The sequence below is a fragment of the Hippocampus bargibanti genome, linkage group LG10 (assembly GCF_051943395.1).
Source record: "Hippocampus bargibanti isolate YZ-2025 linkage group LG10, ASM5194339v1, whole genome shotgun sequence".
Taxonomy (NCBI): domain Eukaryota; kingdom Metazoa; phylum Chordata; class Actinopteri; order Syngnathiformes; family Syngnathidae; genus Hippocampus; species Hippocampus bargibanti.
The window spans coordinates 8,525,816-8,546,172 of NC_142743.1; the positions used below are offsets into that span (position 1 = coordinate 8,525,816).

General features: G+C 40.1%; 1 protein-coding gene and 1 long non-coding RNA gene across 5 annotated transcripts in view; one reads left to right on the plus strand and one right to left on the minus strand.

Moving 5' to 3' along the window:
* Positions 1 to 1,590: 1,590 nt before the first annotated feature.
* On the minus strand, positions 1,591 to 8,339 carry LOC148892286 (uncharacterized). 3 transcript variants are annotated; one of them, XR_016116340.1, is made up of 7 exons: positions 8,219 to 8,339; positions 7,426 to 7,511; positions 6,304 to 7,269; positions 3,921 to 4,021; positions 3,110 to 3,177; positions 2,965 to 3,003; positions 1,591 to 2,425 (listed from the first exon to the last, which is right to left on the minus strand). It is a non-coding gene; the product is annotated as an uncharacterized LOC148892286 (long non-coding RNA). The 3 variants fall into 3 exon arrangements; XR_016116339.1 differs by having other exon boundaries at positions 6,304 to 7,274; XR_016116338.1 differs by lacking the exon at positions 7,426 to 7,511 and having other exon boundaries at positions 6,304 to 7,274.
* The window catches only part of LOC148892287 (myosin-9-like), a 28,703-nt gene continuing 16,630 nt past the window's right edge, over positions 8,285 to 20,357 (plus strand). Inside the window, exons 1-14 of one of the 2 annotated variants that reach the window (XM_089007273.1) lie at positions 8,285 to 8,435; positions 12,702 to 12,892; positions 12,965 to 13,105; positions 13,189 to 13,345; positions 13,924 to 13,951; positions 14,935 to 15,028; positions 15,210 to 15,230; positions 16,873 to 16,965; positions 17,047 to 17,110; positions 18,769 to 18,867; positions 18,984 to 19,127; positions 19,227 to 19,322; positions 19,402 to 19,478; positions 19,558 to 19,752. In XM_089007273.1, the coding sequence (XP_088863399.1) occupies positions 12,707 to 12,892; positions 12,965 to 13,105; positions 13,189 to 13,345; positions 13,924 to 13,951; positions 14,935 to 15,028; positions 15,210 to 15,230; positions 16,873 to 16,965; positions 17,047 to 17,110; positions 18,769 to 18,867; positions 18,984 to 19,127; positions 19,227 to 19,322; positions 19,402 to 19,478; positions 19,558 to 19,752 (1,395 nt within the window). In that variant the 5' untranslated portion in view covers positions 8,285 to 8,435; positions 12,702 to 12,706. The remainder of the gene's footprint in view (positions 8,436 to 12,701; positions 12,893 to 12,964; positions 13,106 to 13,188; positions 13,346 to 13,923; positions 13,952 to 14,934; positions 15,029 to 15,209; positions 15,231 to 16,872; positions 16,966 to 17,046; positions 17,111 to 18,768; positions 18,868 to 18,983; positions 19,128 to 19,226; positions 19,323 to 19,401; positions 19,479 to 19,557; positions 19,753 to 20,357) is intronic. The other variant, XM_089007274.1, reaches the window with a different exon arrangement.

The following is a 20,357-nucleotide window of genomic DNA, read 5'->3' on the forward strand; positions in this document are numbered from 1 at the left end:
AAAAAAAAATAAATAAAAACATAAAAAGCTGATGTGGTTTTGTTTTGTTTGTTATTTTTTTTCTTGAACCCTTTGCACTGTAAAACCCAACAAGTTGAAAGTACTCAAATTTTTGTGCCAACTGATTGAAACACCACGCCAGCACATTTAGCTTTACTGGCTTAGGCTCCTCCAATTTTTGAGTGGTGGAAATAAATGTTATGAGTTTGACTGAACTTAAAAGATGTACTTTCAGTTTACTCTAATGCAGGGGTGTCGAACTCATTTCACATGGTGGGCCACATATGGGCCGGACCATTAAATGTATACCATATATGCTATAAATAACCAAAATACCGAAACTTGTCGAAAACACACCAAGCACAAAGTTTTCCCACGCATCTCTGTAAAAAAAATATGTGGTCCATTTTTCATTGAAAATTCTACACTCCTTATCTCCGTTTGAATAATGACATTTTGGCTAATCTTTTCCTTTCAACTTTTTCCATCAAGGGGTCGCCACAGCAAATCGGTGTCCTCCATCTTTACAGGTTTGATTCGCATGTTTGTTTTGGCCAAGCTTTTACGTCGGATGCCCTTCGAGGGTGTTGAAACCGCGGTTGAAAAAGCACAACTCTGCCCCTAGTGGACAATTCTTGAATTACACCCCTTTCAAATTGAATTCCATGTCGTTCGTGCATTTTTTCTACTTTTAAATTATCCTGCGGGCCTGATCAAACCTCCGTGGGGGACGGTTCCGGCCCGCATGTTGACACCACTGCTCTAATATTTTCTTGTTATCTTAATATTTAAGTTAAAATTAGGTTTCATATTTAAGCTTAACCAACTCAAATTTATGTTACATGAAAACATATATTCATGTATACTGTATTTACATTTGCCTTCTACAGTGAGACCTCAACTTACAAACTTAAACGTCAAATTTATGAAAATTAAACCTTATAATAAGCACTATTTTCATAATACACACCCACCACGGCTGGCGGAGTGATCTTCGGCGGAAGCACACGACCAAACAGCACCAGAGGTTAAGTTACCAACAGTCCATATGGAAGGTGACTCTCCTTCCATCAGCCATCGACCATCAAAAAGGTCAATAAAACTTTATTTTACAGCAGTTTATTTCTTTAATTACACTCGTCATGTAATGCGCCTCTCTTTCCAAACAGCAATTTCCTTTGACCTTCGACCTCCAACGCCATTCCATCAAGCTATAAATGACCAATCACAAATGTAAATAAAGTGACTTTATGATACAATGCAGTGTATTTCTTTCATTACAATACAATAGCACATTTATTATACATAGAATAAGGTATGTTGTGTGTAGTTTTAAGGCTTATTTAGTTGAAAAGAATATTTTATGGAAACCCGGGAACGGATTACTCCCATTTTAATGGTTTCCTATGGGATTTTTTTTTTAATACACTTTTCGCCTTACACACTGTCTGGGAACCAATTAAGTTCGTAAGTTGAGGTCTCACTGTATGTCTAAAAACAAAAACACACCTTACGTCTGTTTTACTTCACATTTTTTATTAAGGTTTAAAACAACCTTTGACAAAACATCAATGATAACAGTACCAAAATGCACAGCATGTCCACGTACCAAAACAACAAATAAACCCCTGAGCAGAAGATGTGAAATAAACACAAAAAAAACAACAAATTATACTCTGCTGTTCTGTTAAAAAAAATAATTCTCTGATAAGATAAAATGAAAAAAGACATTTTGGCGGAATCCAAGTTTACACATCAAATTATTAATAGAAAATCAGTCACAAACAGTACATCAATGTTGAGGTATACAAAGCAGAGTAAAACTATGAAATTACTTATCCAGTGTTACTTTGTTCCGTAATATTGGAGGCACTGGCGCCTTAAATGTTGCGGAATAAAGCATTTTTCAAACTTAGCAGGCGTGGTTTGAGTGGTCTTTTATCATCAAGACACAGCAGTATTTTCTGAGGTGAATGTGAATGTGTGGATTAATTTTTTTGGATAATCTAAATGCAATGTGTGTCGTTTTAACGCAAGCGGGTTCGGTAAATGATACAACTTCTGGATAGAGTTGAGGTTCTTTATTAGGACGGCTGTGTTGGTTGGAGGGAGAAGGCAATTGACATGTGTGGCTCTCGTAGTCTCTCATCAGACTGACTTGCGCGCATGCTCCTTTTGTCTTTAGCCAGGCATCGCTAGTTGAATATGCAAATACGATTTGCTCATATCATTACACAATGCATAGATTAAACCAAACAAGAGGAGGTTGTGCATCAGCCAACCTGGGGAGACATCTCACAATAATGCCATCTTCTATCACAACAGAAATGCTGTCGGGGTTAAACAAGATGGCGCTAGTGAGGTTGTCAGTTGTCACGGAGAGAAGTGCGACAGGAGTGTTTTCAATGTCTTGATCCTCTTCCCACTGCAAAATACACACAAACATATACGTACAGAATAAAGTAAAAGGTTATAGAGATGAGTCAAGAAGCTGGATTTGGGGTTATGCACTGGAATTACATGCAGAAATAAAGATGAGTTTACATTTCCTTGTCTTTAAACAACACTTGCATGCAATTTAGTTAAGGAGTCATGATTTGTTCTCTTTATCTTGACTCAAAAATCTCATCCAAGTGTGATTTGGGGATTTTTTCACATTAGGAACCCAGGTAGGCACTTAAGTATTCTTGGGCCCAAATGTCTGTTCTGTTTTATAAGTAATGATTAATGAACATCAGTTGGATTGGATTGGATTTGCCTTTATTAGTCTCACAGTGGTAAGAGCAGAGAATGTGAGACTTGAGATTGTTTTAACGAGAGAACAATCAATGAAGTATCAACTAATGGTGTAAAATACTCCAATATGTTAAAAGGTAAAATTCGATTTAATATAAAAATACCTACATGTAGTATGATATTCATCAGGTAATTAAGAATATGGCATCAATAAAAATGTAAACATACCTTAGATAACGGTGGTGTTGCTCAATTTGCACCCGGGGGCTGAAAGGTTGAAGAGATAAAAAAACATGACAATGAATGGAATCATTTAATTTAATAAAACACATTTATCCATGTTCACTTTTTAAGTATAACAAGTCTAATGTACCAGATTGAATGATGCAAGTCAGGCGTTTTCAGTTTGATGACTTGGCCTCCAACAGCTCTCTCGGTATCCTTAATATGCCAAAAATACATTTAAAAAAAGTTTATGTTTAATTTACACATGCATAACCATTTAAAACTGCACCTATTGTACACATTCCAATGCAATGTACATTTTATTTGGCTATCATTATATTTACTTCGTGCCTTTTTAAAACTGCAGCACTGCCGCTGCACGTGTATCATGAGCTTGTGCTGGACAATGACACGCGGTGCTGTCGTTTGCAAACAAAGTTAACTCAAGGCACTAACCCGCTGGACGTTGCAGCCTCGATGTGGAGGATTTTGTGTGACTCTTATGACTTTTGAAGTTCATATAAACCTCAATTTTACACCCATTTGACGATTACTCTCGGACCTTTGCGGATACAAACATAACCTGCAACAGATATTACTCCGCCACCGCCCAACTAAACCTGCGCGGTACTATTCTCTAAATAACACTTCTGTGTCTTTCAACAGACAAGAGACGTTTAAGAAAAATTCATACATATATAGCCACAGAAGAGCGCTTAACATAGGAGAAGTCCCGGGCTCAAAACAACGCAGCTGAAAAAGTGGATGAGAAAGGCCTCAGTCGCAAGCATGACCACGAACTAGCATCTTTGCTAACTTGTGAAAGGCGGAAAGTTCCACAAACTGACTTTCCAATTTTGCTGTCGTCAAAAACACAACAAAATATTCCTTTTCTGTGTACCGACTACAGCATTGATACACTGGGTCCTTGTAATATTAAATAATGTTTGTCTTCTCACCTGAAATCGTGGGCCTCTGCAAGCTTCAGCCGTCGAGAAGTGAAAATGCGCCCGGTGAGACCGCGCCTGCATGACGTCATCACGCAGCGTTCTGCCGTTTACTCAAAATATGAGTATATGACAGCCATGAACACAAAAGTATTGATTTACTGCAAATTAAAAACGCATGACTATTCAGAAAACTCAAAACGTTTAAGTTTTTGAAACAAAAAATCAGCTTTTGAGTTCACTGACCTTAATGACTTTGAGTCGGTAGTACTGTCCGGGTTTACAGTGTGTGTTGAAAAGGTTTGATACCCCCTAGTCTTATTTTGAAGTTACTGAGTCAGAAAAATTTTAGATGCCATTATTTTATCTAACCCGGAACCCCATTTTTTATTTTTGTCATGATTTTTTTGTCTTTATTTATTATTATTATTATTGAGGTGATGTACCTTTGCTAACACCGTCATAAAATAATGATTGATGCAGTCACTGGCAGAATTTTTTTTCAGCTTTTGTGTCGAGCCTCGCTTAATGATAGAATCTATACATGAGTGTGTGCAACCTACGTGTTACATCAATCTATTTATTCACGCGAAAAGACAAATGTGGCTTCCCCCTTCTTCATTGTACTGTAACTTTCCAGCTTCCCGGAGGACATGACTGCACACGCTCTTTCCTTCAGCAAGCTTACATAACTGATTAGATTAGTTTAGTTTTTTTTTTAAAGTGTACTGCATTGCCCCATCAGGACGCTTTAATGTGCAATACAAACCCGTTTTGTCTGCATACTTTTTTTGTCTTACAACATTGCGCGGAAGTGTCATTGTGCTGCAAAGCAGGAAGTCATATGTGGCGCAACAACAATCACAAAACTGTTGCCCTGCGGCTGTGTGAAATGAACCAACAGGATGACAGCTGACAGACTCCATCTGATGTTTTGGCATGGAAATATGACTGCCATGTAACCCTGTAATTGACTTTGTCCGAAACAATATTCGTCATTTAAACTGACAAAAAGTAATATTTTCATCAAATAGCTGTATTTTTACTGCAAATTTAAAACGCATGACTGCGTGAGACGTCAGCGAATCAAATGACACAAAATCTTAGTGAGCGTCGAGAGCAGTTCTTCACCTTTTAAGAGGTACGGAACCCTATCAAGGAATATGTGAAAAATAATTATTCTGTTTTTTCTATATTTAAATATATATTTAAAAAGAGAAAACAGTAAAGAAAACTTCAAGACATACGTTTGTTTTGTGTCTGTAATTTTGAGTTTTTAATTTTATGACCCAGGTTGATGACATTTCCCACAGCATTGATTGCACAAGCATTCGTACGTTGACGACATTTCACAGAGCACCGATTGGACAAGCAACGTCATGTGATCATCTGTAGCCAATGATGGCCAAGTGGGCGTGTCATAAATAATTCAGTGGTTTACCAACAATGGCGGGCGTTCCTTCGAACCCTGCGAGACAGATTCACCGAACCCCTCAGGTGCGATCGAAACCAAGTTAAGAACCACTAGTCTGGAGCTTGTTTGGGCAAAATATGACCCGGTTAGCTCCACATGGACTGCTATGTCAATTTATCTGGCCTGCTGAGCGTTTACGTGATCTAGCGTCCTGTAATTGTGTCCTGTGTTTTACTTTAGCCTTTTTTTCCCTGAAAGTTTTTCACTGTATTATTACTTTTGTATCAATTCCACAATTAAAAAAAAAAAACATTATAAAATATATAGGATGATGAACATAGTGGCATTTGTTTCTTAAATAGTGTAATAATTACTACTTCAATTGCAGTGATCCCTCGCTACTTCACGTTTCACTGATCGCGGTTTCAGTGCATCGCGGATTTTTTTCAGGTCAGGGTTAAAAAAACTTCAGAATGAAAAAAATGCCGAATGACTCAGAGGTTTTGTATATGGCTGTAGCCTGATTGGTTTACAGCCATGTGGATTGACTATGCATCTTCTCAGCCCCCCCAGCAACCCCCCCCCCCTGTGTTATTATTATATAACTCTACTTCGCAGATTTTTGTCTTTCCGGGTGCTCCTGGTCCCCATTAACCACAAAAAAAGAGGGATTATTGTAACTACAAATGTTAAAATTATGATACGAACAACTCACTGAGTGAAAAGTTCCAAATGTAGTTTAAGAGGTTTTAAAATCACAGATCTTTTTTTTTATATAATTGGCAGAAATGTCACTAAATTTTATGAACTAGCTCCACTGTTAGCAGCCATGTTTTGTGTAAGTAATGCATGCCGACCTTTAACTCATTTTTACACTTATAACACCATGATAAAATATTTCCTAAAACATTTCCTGAATGGTTCTTTACTCGATGCACACACACAGTTTGTGGATAAAAAAATGTGTGTTTGGCGTCTTACTGTCGAGTAGCGACATGCCATCAACACCGCTCCCACCTTTGGTTTGTTGTGCAGCTCATGACAAGCTTTGAAAAGGTTGGAAGAACCCCAGCAGCAGAACAAAAATGAACAATAAACCCCGCCTTGTGTTACTTCTTCTTTTCCCCATTTTTAAGTGTCTGACCATATATAGTTCAGGAATTAAGACTATAAGCTCATTGGTTGATTGCAGGTAGATACTATCTGATTTGACATACCATACGTACTACGAATGTAGTAACATCACAACCCTCCCATACCTTACATTTTCATCTGTTTACTCACCATACCAATGATAACTAAGAAAACAAAACAAAATAAATGTACATTTATTTTATGAAATAATTGTTTCATTAATTCCATCAAATAAAATAGTAAAATTAAGAAATATAATGTGAAAACTTTTTCATTTAACTCATTAACGCACAACAGTCACTCTCACACCTAGGGACAATTTGAAGTGTTCAATCTGCCTGCCATGCATGTTTTTGGAGTGTGGGAGGAAACCGGAGGACCCGGAGAACACCCACGCGGGCCCGGGGAGAACATGCAAACTCCACACAGGGAGGCCGGACCAGGACGCGAACCGGCAACCTCTGCACTGTGAAACTGGTGTGCTAACCACTCGACTACCGGGCCACTCAGTGAATGAGTTAAAAATGGTATTTATTGTTCATAAGGACCCAATACAAATCTACATGAAGATACTTTAATTTTATGACACAGATGGATGATTGCTCGATGATGATAAAACATGAAAATCACTGATTTTTACATATTTTTCACATTCTTATTTTTCATTAATGGAACGTGTAATTTCACTAACCCACTTGTGTATATACTTGCACCTTCACGGCGATATTGGCAGGTATGGACAAGACTCTGCATTCCAACACAAAAACAGCTCCTTGTCTTCCTGAAATCTACGGTCTGTGGGCCATCTTCGGCCTGCCCTATGAAGAAGAAAAAGAAAAAAAATGTAGAATAAAAAAAAATATATATAAACCGGATAACATTTCCCCATATATTTAAAACAGATTTAAGACATACAAACACGCAGCCACCCATCCCGTTTCTAATCTATACTTCTCCACACGAGTGTACCGAGTGTGCTGGAGCTGATCTCAGCAGTCTTCGGGCAGTAGGCTCAGGACACTGAACTGGTTGCCGGTCTATCGCAGGGTAGGCTTCTAAATATTCAGAATCAAATTCACACGGAACGACTATTAAGGTGGTTGTTTTTAATTATACCAACTTGTTTTGTGAATGTGGGAGTAAGTGCAGTGTCTAAGAAACCCCACAAAAATGCTGATACATGAATGCGTCGTATATTTTCCCCACATTTAATACGGCCCTTGCCGGGCTCCATGTTTAAAATGATGCGTTTATATGGCTCATACAAATGTTCAGATTAATCTATACAATCTATACAATATATTACATTGAAACATTGTACATTGAAATTTGTTGATTCTAATTTAGCGATTTTACGAGCAGCTCATGGACGCCACTCCCTAACGTGGGAGCGGGGCCAATGAAAATGGTACTCGATAAAAACAAAACGATTTTTTTCTGCAGAGAAATCCCCGACATATTTTGACACACACGTTCTAAATGATATAAAAATATGTGAATAGCAACACAAGCGCTTTAGTTGGAGGGTGTGAAAGTGAAGGGGGGGGGCGAAGCGTTCGAGTCACCTGCGGGGGGAAAATACATTTTGTGTCAACATATCTGATGTATTTTGGGACAAAAATTAAAATACATAAATAACTACTGTATAGATAACATTTCAAACTAACGTTTTCATGTGTTTTGAGTGGTAAAAGGTACATTTTACGAGCAGCTTCTCAACGCCTCACAGTTGAAAAAAAAGTGGGCGTCAGTTTCAACTCACCTGCTGGGGAAAAAAATAAAAGTGTTGCAGTTTGGAGGCAGCAGAGCGTCTTTGCTCTGAGTAGCAGGAGCCTCGCACAACCAAGAGGAGGAGGAGAAGAAGAAGGTCACTTACAACGTCCGTCACCAGCCCGACTTTGGCTGCATCGAAGACGGACACGAACGAGACGTCTGCCAGCTCTCACCTCAAGTGCATTCGCCTTCAGCTCAAAAAGCAGGTATGGTTTCTTGTTTATTGAGATCGTATTTTTTATTTTCCTATAGTCTTGATGTAGTGACAAAAAGTTACGTAAACAGGAGGTTAAAATAAAGTACATTAAATTGCGACCCAGGTGTTCATCCGGAGTCAAGCTTTATGCGCATGCGCACTTGCCTCACCGCGAAAGGCTGAAATATCTGCTCTAAAATACGAAAAGTAGCATCTATATTTGACACGGTATTTTTCGTTTTCCGGTATCTCTTTGAAAAAAAACTTGAAAGACAGAACGGTACTTGAAAGGAGGTGCCTTTGTCTTTGTGATGTCAATAAACTGAAAAAAGTGAAGTCTCTGATGTTTTTCTGACAGTCAGCCAGGCCGACTTGTTTCATACTCGACTTCATCAATATGCACACGGCGACTCTCAAAGAAAACTAAGCTAACTTCTTCTGCAAAATGTATATTTGCACCTCAGGTATGTTCACACTAAAGTTTGTTTGCTGAGCCGTTTTTGTATCAGAGTGTGGATAGGTTTTTAATCATTGATTTTCTGTGGAAGAGACTTTTCACTTTAATTGGCTGTAATTATACAAGCTACGCGTGTGTATGCCAAAGAGTGCAGAGAAAATAATTATTTTTGAGCCTACACTGCTGCTGTCACGGTTAAATGTAAAGACCAAGTGGCCCCGTGCTATCTTTTTGTAATACTTTTTTTAGAACGAGCAATGATCCAAAAATGACTCCCAGACTTGACCTATAGATGTATGCCCATTTTAAGGCATTTGCGGGCAGGACTGTAAAGTTTGATATGTACTGTATCTGGTTTAACCATTTCTTTGTATCCAGTCTTGTATCCCCCCTCAAAAAATCGACTTGGTTGACTAGGTCCCACCAGTAGCAGTCAAGTTAACATCCCAGATTGCTTGATTTTTAAATGTAAATCTATCTATTCTTACATTTTATTTCCTGCAAGGGTTACCTAATAAGCTGTTTTCGGAAAAAGAAAGTCCACTGTCAGGCAAACAAGGCTGCAAGCGAGGGCGTCAGCAACCGTGACATTTTCTGACATCTATCTGGCCAGTTAGCTGGCAGTGAATGTCACATCCAAAGTTGAATATTAATCATTTAATTCAAACAAATGTTGTAATCCGATCCGCATTATAAACAGACTTCCACATTCTCATCCATATCTCCTACAGCGGCTGATTTATTGTACACTGTAGCTTGTTTGAAAACAAGCCAACAAAATGGGCATCGTCAGTGTTTGATTGACAAACGTTTGTCAGGAAAATTGTAAGAATAATGCAAATTTGTCAGAATCTAACCAAGAAAATGCCATGTTGAATCGCAGAGTTGACTTTTGATGCCGCTACTTGAGCACGTATGGCTTGGGCGCATTAGCTGTCATGGCATCTTAACAAATGGTTTCCGCAAGCAAATCAGTTTGCTTTAGTACAACCGGTGTAACCAAAGATGTGTGTGTCAGGAGTCCTTCTAGGTTTATTTTTGTAAACTTGGACTCAATAACAGCAGCATAGACAAATACAGCCGTTTACATTGTTTAAAACTGGACAGTGCCCCCCCCCCCATATTTGTTTCTTTTCTTCCCTTTTTCGATATATCTATTTCCATTCCAAATCACCATGGAGAGATTACTCCCTGGAATAATAAGCATACTAATATTTTAAAAAATGCTACTGTGTGATTTCACAAGACATATGTAAAGGTTTGGATGACATTTCAATAGTCTTAAGGGGTTACCGATAAGCCCTCGTGATCAGATCAATCCCTAACTGAACACGTAGCGATCTAAAATGTTGGACCCTCACAGTTGTCACAAGGGCTTAAGTTTGAGCGCCGCCCAAAAATAAAAAATGAGCGGAATTTTAACGAGTCGTGTGACATTTGAGCATAAAAGCTGAAGAGGTACCACGTTAAGGTTTGATTTGTCACCTGAATCCTTTTTGTATTTGTGTTCCTCAAGATGCCACGCGGCATCAGCACCATCAAACACTGTTTGCTTTCTGACTCAATGCTCTCTGCCCCTCATTGTTTACCCGCGATGCTGACCTCTGCTCGTTTCTCATCAATTCCTGGACTTTGCGAAGCATGATCAACCGAAAACATGCCTGCTCCTCCTCTTCCTCCTCCTCCGATTGTTCATGGCTGAGCACAAAATGAACTTAGAGGGGGAGACAGCTGACCTGATCCCTTTATCCCAACTTGCTACCAGACGCACCCAACTCATGTTCCCTGCGCACCTAAATATTTGTTTCCATTATGAAACTAACGGTAACTCTTTGAGTCTTTATTTGGAAAATAATTAGAGAAGGGGGGATAGTAGATTTCTGAATTAAAAAAACATGTATTCACATAGCTGTAGAGTGATACCTCAGCTTACGAACGCTTTAGCTCACGAACTTTTCGCCTTACGGACATTAAATTCGTGAGAATATAATCTTGGCACACGAACTAGTTTTCGGCGGATGCACCAAACCACAGTGCCATGGTGGCTGGCGACTAGTTTTCGTCACCCCCTCTCTTTGAGTGTGGACGAGGTCTGTTATCAAGTGGAGTACTTTTGCTATTATGGGACAGAAAAAGACCCCACCACAGGCTAGTGTTAAGCCCAAGAGGACACAAAAGAAAATTATGGTCGAGCGGAATAAGGAGATCACCAACAAACACGAACAAGGTGTGCGTTTGTGTGACTTGGCGTCCCAATACCAGTATGCTAAGTCGACCATTGCTACGTGTGGCTAGGGTGTTTCTGTGTTGTCTAAGCAACGGTCTCAGGCAATTGAAGAGGTTGAAAAACCTGTTGATTTGTATTAACGAAAATCAGCTAGCACTGGACAGTGTGAGTGAGGGTATTATCGCCGACAAAGCACGACAACTTCACTTGGATAGCATCAAGAGGCAACTACATCAATGACAATCACCAAGGTAAATAAAACAACTGTATTATACTGTACCGTTTATTTCTTTAATTACAATACAAAAGCACATTATACATAAAACAATGTATATTTTGTGTCGTTTTAAGGCTTATTTAGTCGAAAATTATTGTTTTATGGGGACCTGGTAACTGATTATTCTCATTTTTAATGGTTTCTTATGGGAAATGTTTGGCAGACAAACTTTTCGCCTTACACGCTTTCTGGGAACCAATTAAGTTCATAAGCTGAGGTATCACTGTATTTTATTTTTTTTCGATACATAAGGCGCACCGGATTTTATGAGGCGCATAGTCAGGTTTTGAAAAAATATTTTCTATCAGGTGTGTCTTATAGCGCAGAAAATACGGTATGTTAACACTGCCAAAGTTAATGCGTCCGTTTGCCGAGGTCAGTGCACAGATGACAGCCTCTCTGTCGCTCCCTCCGATGGAATAGTTCTCTAAGGAAGTGGAAGGTTGAAAAAAAAAAATGGTTGAACCCCCCACCCCGCCCCTCCTTACTTACCTTCTCGGTAAAGTTTGGGTGTGGCTCAGGAGAGAGTAATGACATTTCTCTCCTTGCCTGGGCTTGTTGCTTCCCGACATTCCTGACTACAAAGCATTTCTCTATCCTCCTCCATCGGGACCTGGAAAATATGCCCCCCCCCCCCCCCACGCCGACAAGTAGGGATGCAAGGTCAGCAATTAAATCAGAAATAATCACACTTGGAAAGCCTTTACTAGTCGCACAATGGGGATATTTGCAAAAAAGGATAATGAGCAATGGATAGAGCAGAGTTGGAAATTTGTGAAATTCAGAGCTCTTATGAGAATGAAAGATCACACTGTTGATTCTTGTGATGAGGTGGAGGGGCATTTTCTTGTTTTGTCTCCTCATGAATACATTTAAATACATTTCTGAATTCCGTTCGCTAAAAATCAGTATACATATTTCTTTACACTTGAATACATTTTGAAAAAAGTTGAAATAGTTACAAAAAAATCCCAAACATCGGAGCTCCGACTTGCCCGAAAGAGAACAAGTTGAAAAAGCACTCGACATCAAATCCATTGATGACACCTTCACCACAAATGTGGCAACCCCCACAAAAGCAATGACTGTCATGAGATGACGGCTCACTTGTTCCTTCCTGTCATTCTTTTTGTCAGTATGATGATGCAAAACAAATAAAATAAAATAAAAACTCCCAGGAGGATTACTGTAAAAAATCTGGGGTGAGGTAAAAGAAAGGTCGACTTATTTCATCCACATTTTATAAACCTGCTGTTTTAAGTGGCGTTTTCGGCTAGCGTTTTTGAATGTAGCATGTGTTGCCTTACACTTACAGCTACCATGAGTGACGCAGACAAGTACCTGTACGGGGACCGCACTGGGATGAGCAACCCGTTGGCTCAGGCCGACTGGGCCAGCAAGAAGCAGGTGTGGGTCCCCTCGGAAAAACTGGGCTTCGAAGCCGGCTCCGTCAAGGAAGAGCTGGGCGAGGAGTGCCTAGTGGAGCTCAGCGATTCGGGCAAAAAGGTGACGAATGGGAGTCTTTTGACCAATGAAGCACCTTGATGAAAGACTTCTCTAACACGTTTCATACTTTAGGTAAAAATCAACAAAGATGACATCCAGAAGATGAACCCGCCCAAGTTCAACAAGGTGGAGGACATGGCCGAGCTCACCTGTCTCAACGAAGCCTCTGTGCTGCATAACATTAAAGAACGCTACTACTCCGGACTCATCTATGTGTGTTTGGCCACTTTTTTTTTTCTTTCGTGGCTCCGCAGATCCCATTCAAGACTGACGTTTTTATTTTTCCACCATATTAGACGTATTCGGGACTCTTCTGCGTTGTGGTCAACCCCTACAAATTCCTACCCATCTACTCGGAGGAAATTATCAACATGTATAAGGGCAAAAAGAGACACGAGATGCCACCTCACATCTACGCCATCACCGACACGGCCTACAGGAGCATGATGCAGGGTACACACACACACACACACACACACACACACACACACACACACACACACACACACACACACACACACACACACACAAGGTTTTTGGCAATATCCACTCAATGGTTCTGTGACACCCATAGCTGTTGTTGCTAAAATGGTTCGTTTTAACTCCAATTATATCTGAAATTGTAAAACAACAGATAAATAAGATAAAACAAAAGCCAAGATAGGAAGAAATAGTGATTTTTTTTAATTTTTTTTTTATGGCAGATGTGTTGGTTGTGGGACTGGAGCAGGGGTCCGTTTTGAGCCCACTTTCCGTTTTGCAACCGTCAGTCAGTCAAATAGAGGGTTCCCTTTTGGGCAACAGTTTAGGGACTGTTTCTCATCAGAGATGGTATGCCATTGCCTTCTCAGGATCAATATCAGTGTAGTTTGCCACATGCCGCCATGATGTAGAAAATCTTTTCGGCCTCTAGTTTCAGGTGTAATGGAAGTGTCTCTATTTTTGTTCAGGTTGTGTCTGTTTAGAGATGGTCAACATTATTTAGCGGCTCCTTTGAGATTTTATATAATCCGTGTTTGTCTTGTCTCTAGATCGAGAGGATCAGTCCATCCTTTGCACGTAAGTCACCGTGTCAAAAGAACTATCTTCAAAAGATTTGAATCCTTGTAATGCTAACTCATTCACTGCCATTCCTGAATGTATTCGGGAATTGTAAAGCAGGACGTGCAGCGCCATTCCCGAATTTGTAATTTAAAACAGATTCTCATCTTACAGACGGCGTATTGTCGGTGTTCAAATACCTGACATGTTTTGGCGCCTACCTCGGCCTTCGTTAGAGTGTCACGGATGTTGTTGTGACGTGCCATTTTCAGCTGGTGTTGTGATGGGGGCGTGACCTACCTGTCAGATCTGAGAGGCAAGTCACGCCCCCATAGCCACACCAGCTGAAAATGGCGCGTCACAACAACATCCGTGACACTCTGACGAAGGCGGAAGTAGACGCCGAAAAATGTCAGGTATTTGAACACCGACAATACAGTGTCTGTAAGACAAGAATTTGTTTTAAATTAGATATCAAGTAGACAGGATGAACTTAATACAACTATTCCCGAATTTGTTCGGGTTTTGGTTTTTCTTGCGAGGAGGTGCCGTTAAAGCGCTGGTCAGACTTCTGGCAATGTTTTCCCCTTCCACAAGGGGGCAACATTAGCCTTTTCGCGCTTTGTTCCAGCTTAAGCTGTTGTTAAAGCACTATATAAATAACATCTATGCATTGTATTTTGTCCAGCTGCCCCCATTTCAAGCACAGATAACTCCAAACCCATATAATTTAACTATTTTTTAATTAATTTATTTATTTTTTGACGAAAGAAGAGAGTAAGGTTTCTTATGCTGAATTTAATATTGATGTCGTCCTAAAACTCAATATTCTGTGGGTCCTGCAATTTGAGTGAAAATGACAAAAAACCCTGGCACTGGAGTGGACAGATTTTTGCAGATTGTCTGGCAGTGAATGAGTTAAGATCCAAAAAAAATAACAGTTCTTACCATTAAATATGTGAAATATGAGATGGATCTTTTCTCTGTGCTAACTTGTCCAGTGGCGAGTCTGGAGCAGGAAAAACTGAGAATACCAAGAAGGTCATTCAGTATCTGGCCTATGTCGCCTCCTCTTTCAAGTCCAAGAAGGATCAGGTCTGGATAAACAGTGTCAATGTCTCAGTCTTGTTTTTTTGCCCTGTTGTTTTACATTGAAAAAAAAAAACAATCATTCCGATTCCAGGTCACGTCATGACTCCCCTCATATGTGCGATTTATTTAGTTGTCTTTATTTTTTATTTTTTTTAATATTATCCTTTACCCCTTGTCTCTCCAGGGCAGCACAGCTCTGTCACATGTGAGTTAATATCTCCGTCCGCATGTTGTCTGCTTACACCCGCTTTTAAACATTGGGCCATCTGTCATCTCATGTCACAGAAATGGTTTTATTCACTTCATGACTTGTCCGTCATTCAAGAACTCATGAAGCATGAAGCTCTACTGTTTTCGTAATTGAAATGACTAACTGTTTCAAGGCTGCTTAATTAACAAATAACATCAACTCTGTTGTTTGGACATCAGCAGAAAACTGTCCTGATGGAAAAATGAACGATGATGCTGCAATGAATGTTCGAATCCTCCCTCAAAAATATTTGTTGGAATACTGAAAGAGGGGGGGTGGATTGAAGTGCTTGCCATGTAGACAAAATGGGAGGGATATAGCAAAAAAAAAGGCTTGAATCAACTTGTACACAATATGTGAGTGGTATAAGTTGCCAACAAATTGAACCTCATATGAGATGAGCCTGCCTATCCCCTCCCAGCAGGCATAGTTTCTTGTTGCAACGTGTGTGTGTGTGTGTGTGTGCACGTGTGTGTGTGTCTGTCACAATGTCATGTTGCATTTCCTCCCTCGGTGATGAGGAAGGTTGGTGGTTGCACGTTTTTTTTCCCCTAACCTCATGCATGACGCTACACCGGAGCGAGGGGGTGGTATCGCCCCCTGGAAAAAAAAGTTCATCCTCCTTTCAGTCCCTAAAGGAATGTATATATTTGAGTAAAAAAAAAAGTTCACAAGTAGCCCAATTCCCTTTTGTGTGTGCAGGGAGGTTTTTTTTACATTACTTTGGGCATAATTGCAAAAATGTTCACACAAATTGAGAAAATGTAGCATAATGCTAAAAAATGTTCTTTTTCCCCCCCAAAAAATGCCACTTGATCATACGTGACTCAATACCCCTATGGCAGGGGTGTCAAAGTCGTTTTTTTGCCGCGGGCCACATTGTAGATATGGTTTCCACCCGAGGGCTATTATGAATTTGGGGAAGCCATTAGAATGTTTAATCCCCGCCACATATTACATACAGAACGCTGAATAAAATAATTAATAACTAGTTTTCAAATCTGAAGTCAAGAAAAAATGACTTATTGTGGTTTACATCCAAAAATATGACATTTTGGTTAGGATTTTAGCAAGTATGATGGAATTTCACAAGTTTGATTTGCCTTCGCGGGACGAAAAAAATTATGTGGCGGGCCGGATTTGGCCCCCGGGCCTTGACTTTGACACCTGTTCCCTATGGCATTATAATCCAAATTTAGAACAGATCAGTCATGTATTTCAGAATTAATGAAATTATTAAAAATGACTAAACAATCTTTATTTAATTTTTGAACATGTTAGTATAATTTAGGCCCAAATGTAAAAACCTTTATCAAATTACTCATTTGATTATTTTTAGATGTATTTATATATTTATTGAATTGCATGGTTGGTTGGTTGTTATTTGGTTGTTTGTTTATCTGGTTGGTTATTTTTTTATCTGGTTGGTTGTTATTTATTTGATTATATATTTATGGATTTATTTATCAAATTATTTTTAGATTTGTTTATATATTTATTGAATTCTCTGGTTGGTTGGTTGGTTGGTTGGTTGTTATTTCTTTATTATAATTAACTAGCGCAAGTAAATCACTTGATGATGTGTCATGTGTGTCAGGGGGAACTGGAGAAGCAGCTTCTTCAAGCCAACCCCATCCTGGAAGCCTTTGGTAATGCCAAGACGGTCAAGAATGACAACTCCTCTAGATTTGTAAGGACGACTGACATGCGTTTCCCCTGAAATTCACTTGTGCATTCCCCTTAGCTTTCTTTGACTTTATTTTGCTTTTAGGGCAAATTCATCAGGATCAACTTTGATGTGAATGGATACATCGTCGGAGCCAACATTGAAACTTGCATCCTTTTGACCCAAACTACCTTTAAAGTTTGTTTTCCTGCTCTGCTAATCTTCAACACATTTCCCCCTTGCAAATTGTCCAAATGAAATCATCAGTTGTTGAGCCAAATTTTCACAGGCCAACTTTTATTTTAAAGGACAACCGACGTCTCCAGACAAGTTGTGTCCATAATTTGTAAAATGGCTTCAAATGACTTCTACTGAGCGTATTTTAATAAGATTCCACCGCATATAGCTATATTTTACGTTTTAAGACTTGCGCTGAATATTCAGGAAGTCTTGTTTTTGAGTTGGGGACGAGTCCGTACGTGACGTCACTAAAGGACCGCCCTTCACCGTAAAAAAAGACGCATTGTAGCGGTCCTTCCATCACGTCAATCTATTTTGCTGTACCTGTTTGGTCTGTGGCAACTGGTTTCACAGTACTCCATCTGATTTTGCGATAGCGCCGCTAGCTCGTCCATCTTATTCAGCAGCGACTTCACATTCCCCGTAATGACGGACAGGAGGACATGTCTGTATCTTCTCTTCGTTCTGCAGCCCAGTTTTCTCCTCTTCAGCTCGTCAGGGATGTCTGGTTTGGCGGCCACCAGTTTGCTATTGTTGCCTCAAAATGGCAAAAATAAATTATTTAATCGATTGCAAACATGTATGCTTTCCTCTTCAGAACTATTTGAATCATATTCATAACTGGATTTGTAACAAGAAAGCATATTCTCCGAATCTGAAGCCATTGTTTTGATTCACTAGCAATACGAGACGCCTTGGCGTGACGTCACAAACTGGGGGCGGGACTCTCTGAAAATGCCCAATTCGCAGCTCAATTTTTTGCAGATTTTGGACACTGTCATTTTTGTTGGTGTTTTGCATTTGACTAAAAATATCATACTGCGTGTTTTGGGTATTTCAGATGCTATAAAACAAAAAAGTGACGTCGGTTGTCCTTTAATGTTCAATATAGTGGCATTCAATGATTTTATTTTCTCCAAGTAGCACAGAGTGCACCAAAAACATTTTTTTTTTCATAATCACAAACGAAATGACATTCGAAATGAATGGAAGAAAAACATACCCCATCATAATTTTGAGCTTCTTGTATGCACTATTTAACTCATTCACTGCCTTTTACAAATGTATTCGAGAATTGAAAATATGATGTAGTGCACCATTCCTGAATTGTTCGGGTTTTGTTTTTTCATGCTTGGGTGCCGATAAAGCCATGGCCTCTGGCAATGTTTTTCGCTTCCACAAGAGGTCAGCATTTCCTTTTTTTCATGTTAGCATTTGGTTCCAGCTTCAGCATTGCAGTATTGCATTGTATTTCAGACAGCCACCCTCATTTCAAGCTCATATATCTTCAGACCCATATAATTTAGGAATTAACTCTTTGTTGTCTGATTAAAGAAGAGAGTCTAAGGTTTCTTACGCTGCATTGAATGTTTATGTAGTCCTAAAAGTCAATATTCTGTAGGTCCTGGAATTCAAGTGACAATGACAAAAACCTTGGCAGTGAAGTGGACACATTTTTGCACGTCTGGCAGTGAATGAGTTAATTTAAAATAATATGCAAATATTTCACCGGTTCTCTTGGATGACTGTTTTGAGTGTAATTGACGATATTTAGTGTTGATTAATCCTTGACTCAAGTGTTACTAGACTTGCTGGAGAAGTCTCGGGCTATCAGACAAGCCAAAGAGGAGAGAAGCTTCCACATTTTCTACTACATGCTGAGTGGAGCGGGAGATAAACTCCGCTGTGAGCACTTGCCCGCCCCACACTCCTCACTCCTATTATGTCCGCTTTAATCACATGTCCAATTAAACTTGTCTTCATGTCTTTCTGTACTCGGCCGACTCTGTTCCCCTCCGCAGCCGAATTGTGTCTGGAAGACTACAGCAAGTATCGGTTCCTATCTAACGGCAATGTGACTATTCCTGGCCAGCAGGACAAAGACATGTTCTCAGAGACCATGGAGGCCTTCCAGATCATGAGCGTCCCAGAAGAGGAAAGAATTGGTAAGTTTGAAAATGATTTCATTAGAATTGCTGATGCATTTCTGTAAGATTCTTGCAGGCGCTTTAAGACATTTCCCCTTCTGTGCACACCCTCCTAAGGCCTGTTGAAAGTGGTCTCCGCTGTGCTGCAGTTGGGAAACATGACCTTCAAGAAAGAACGTCACTCTGACCAAGCATCGATGCCGGATGACACCGGTACACTTTTTTCCTAATCCCCCCCAGCCCCCCCGCACCACAAAATATGATTTAAATGTCCTCCTTGTCCACCACGTAGCTGCGCAGAAAGTGTCTCACCTGCTGGGCATCAACGTGACAGACTTCACGCGAGCTATCCTGTCACCACGCATCAAGGTTGCTCGTTTTGCATGCTGATATATTCATATATTCAGATGTCTTGATTTGCTGGCATCCACGTGGTCTCTTTCTCTAGGTGGGCCGTGACTATGTCCAGAAGGCTCAAACTCAGGAGCAGGCCGAATTTGCTGTGGAGGCCTTGGCCAAGGCGTCATACGAGAGGATGTTCCGATGGTTGGTCATGAGGATCAATAAAGCTCTGGACAAGACCAAGAGGCAAGGAGCTTCCTTCATCGGCATCCTGGACATTGCCGGCTTTGAGATCTTTGAGGTGAGGTGACACTGTCTTGGTTACAGTTGGGAGGGATTGAATGAATTGAATGTTTTGGTTCGGGGCTGCCAAAAAAATGGACAAAATCTGACTTCAATGGACTGTTGGGACGGCACAAAAAATCATTGGCACCGCCCAGTCCACTCTGGAGGACTTGCAAACTGCAAGAACTAAGACAAGGCCATGTAAAATCCGACTGGACCCCCGGCACATTGCCCACCACCTTTTCCAGCTACTCCCCTCAGGCGGGCTCTACCAATCGATGATTGAGGGGAGTAGCTGGAAAAGGGGGTGGGCAGGGTGCAGAGGGTCCAGTAGGATTTTCCTACATCAAGCAGACATTTAAACAGCTTCTTCCCCCGTCGCTCTCTAAACGGTCATCCAAGTGTATGGTGCCTCTTTGCAATTTTGTACAACCCTGAGGAACAGCATCCCATTATAATCATTGTAGCTCCATCTCTGTACTCACTTGAACCATTGTTACTGACCTGTATAATGTCCATCACCAGACACTTTGAGGCGCTCCAGGACTTCTATATAATTGCACACTTCTACTACATATACAGCGACTGATCACTTCAAAATGGGTCACTGATTTTCTGCAC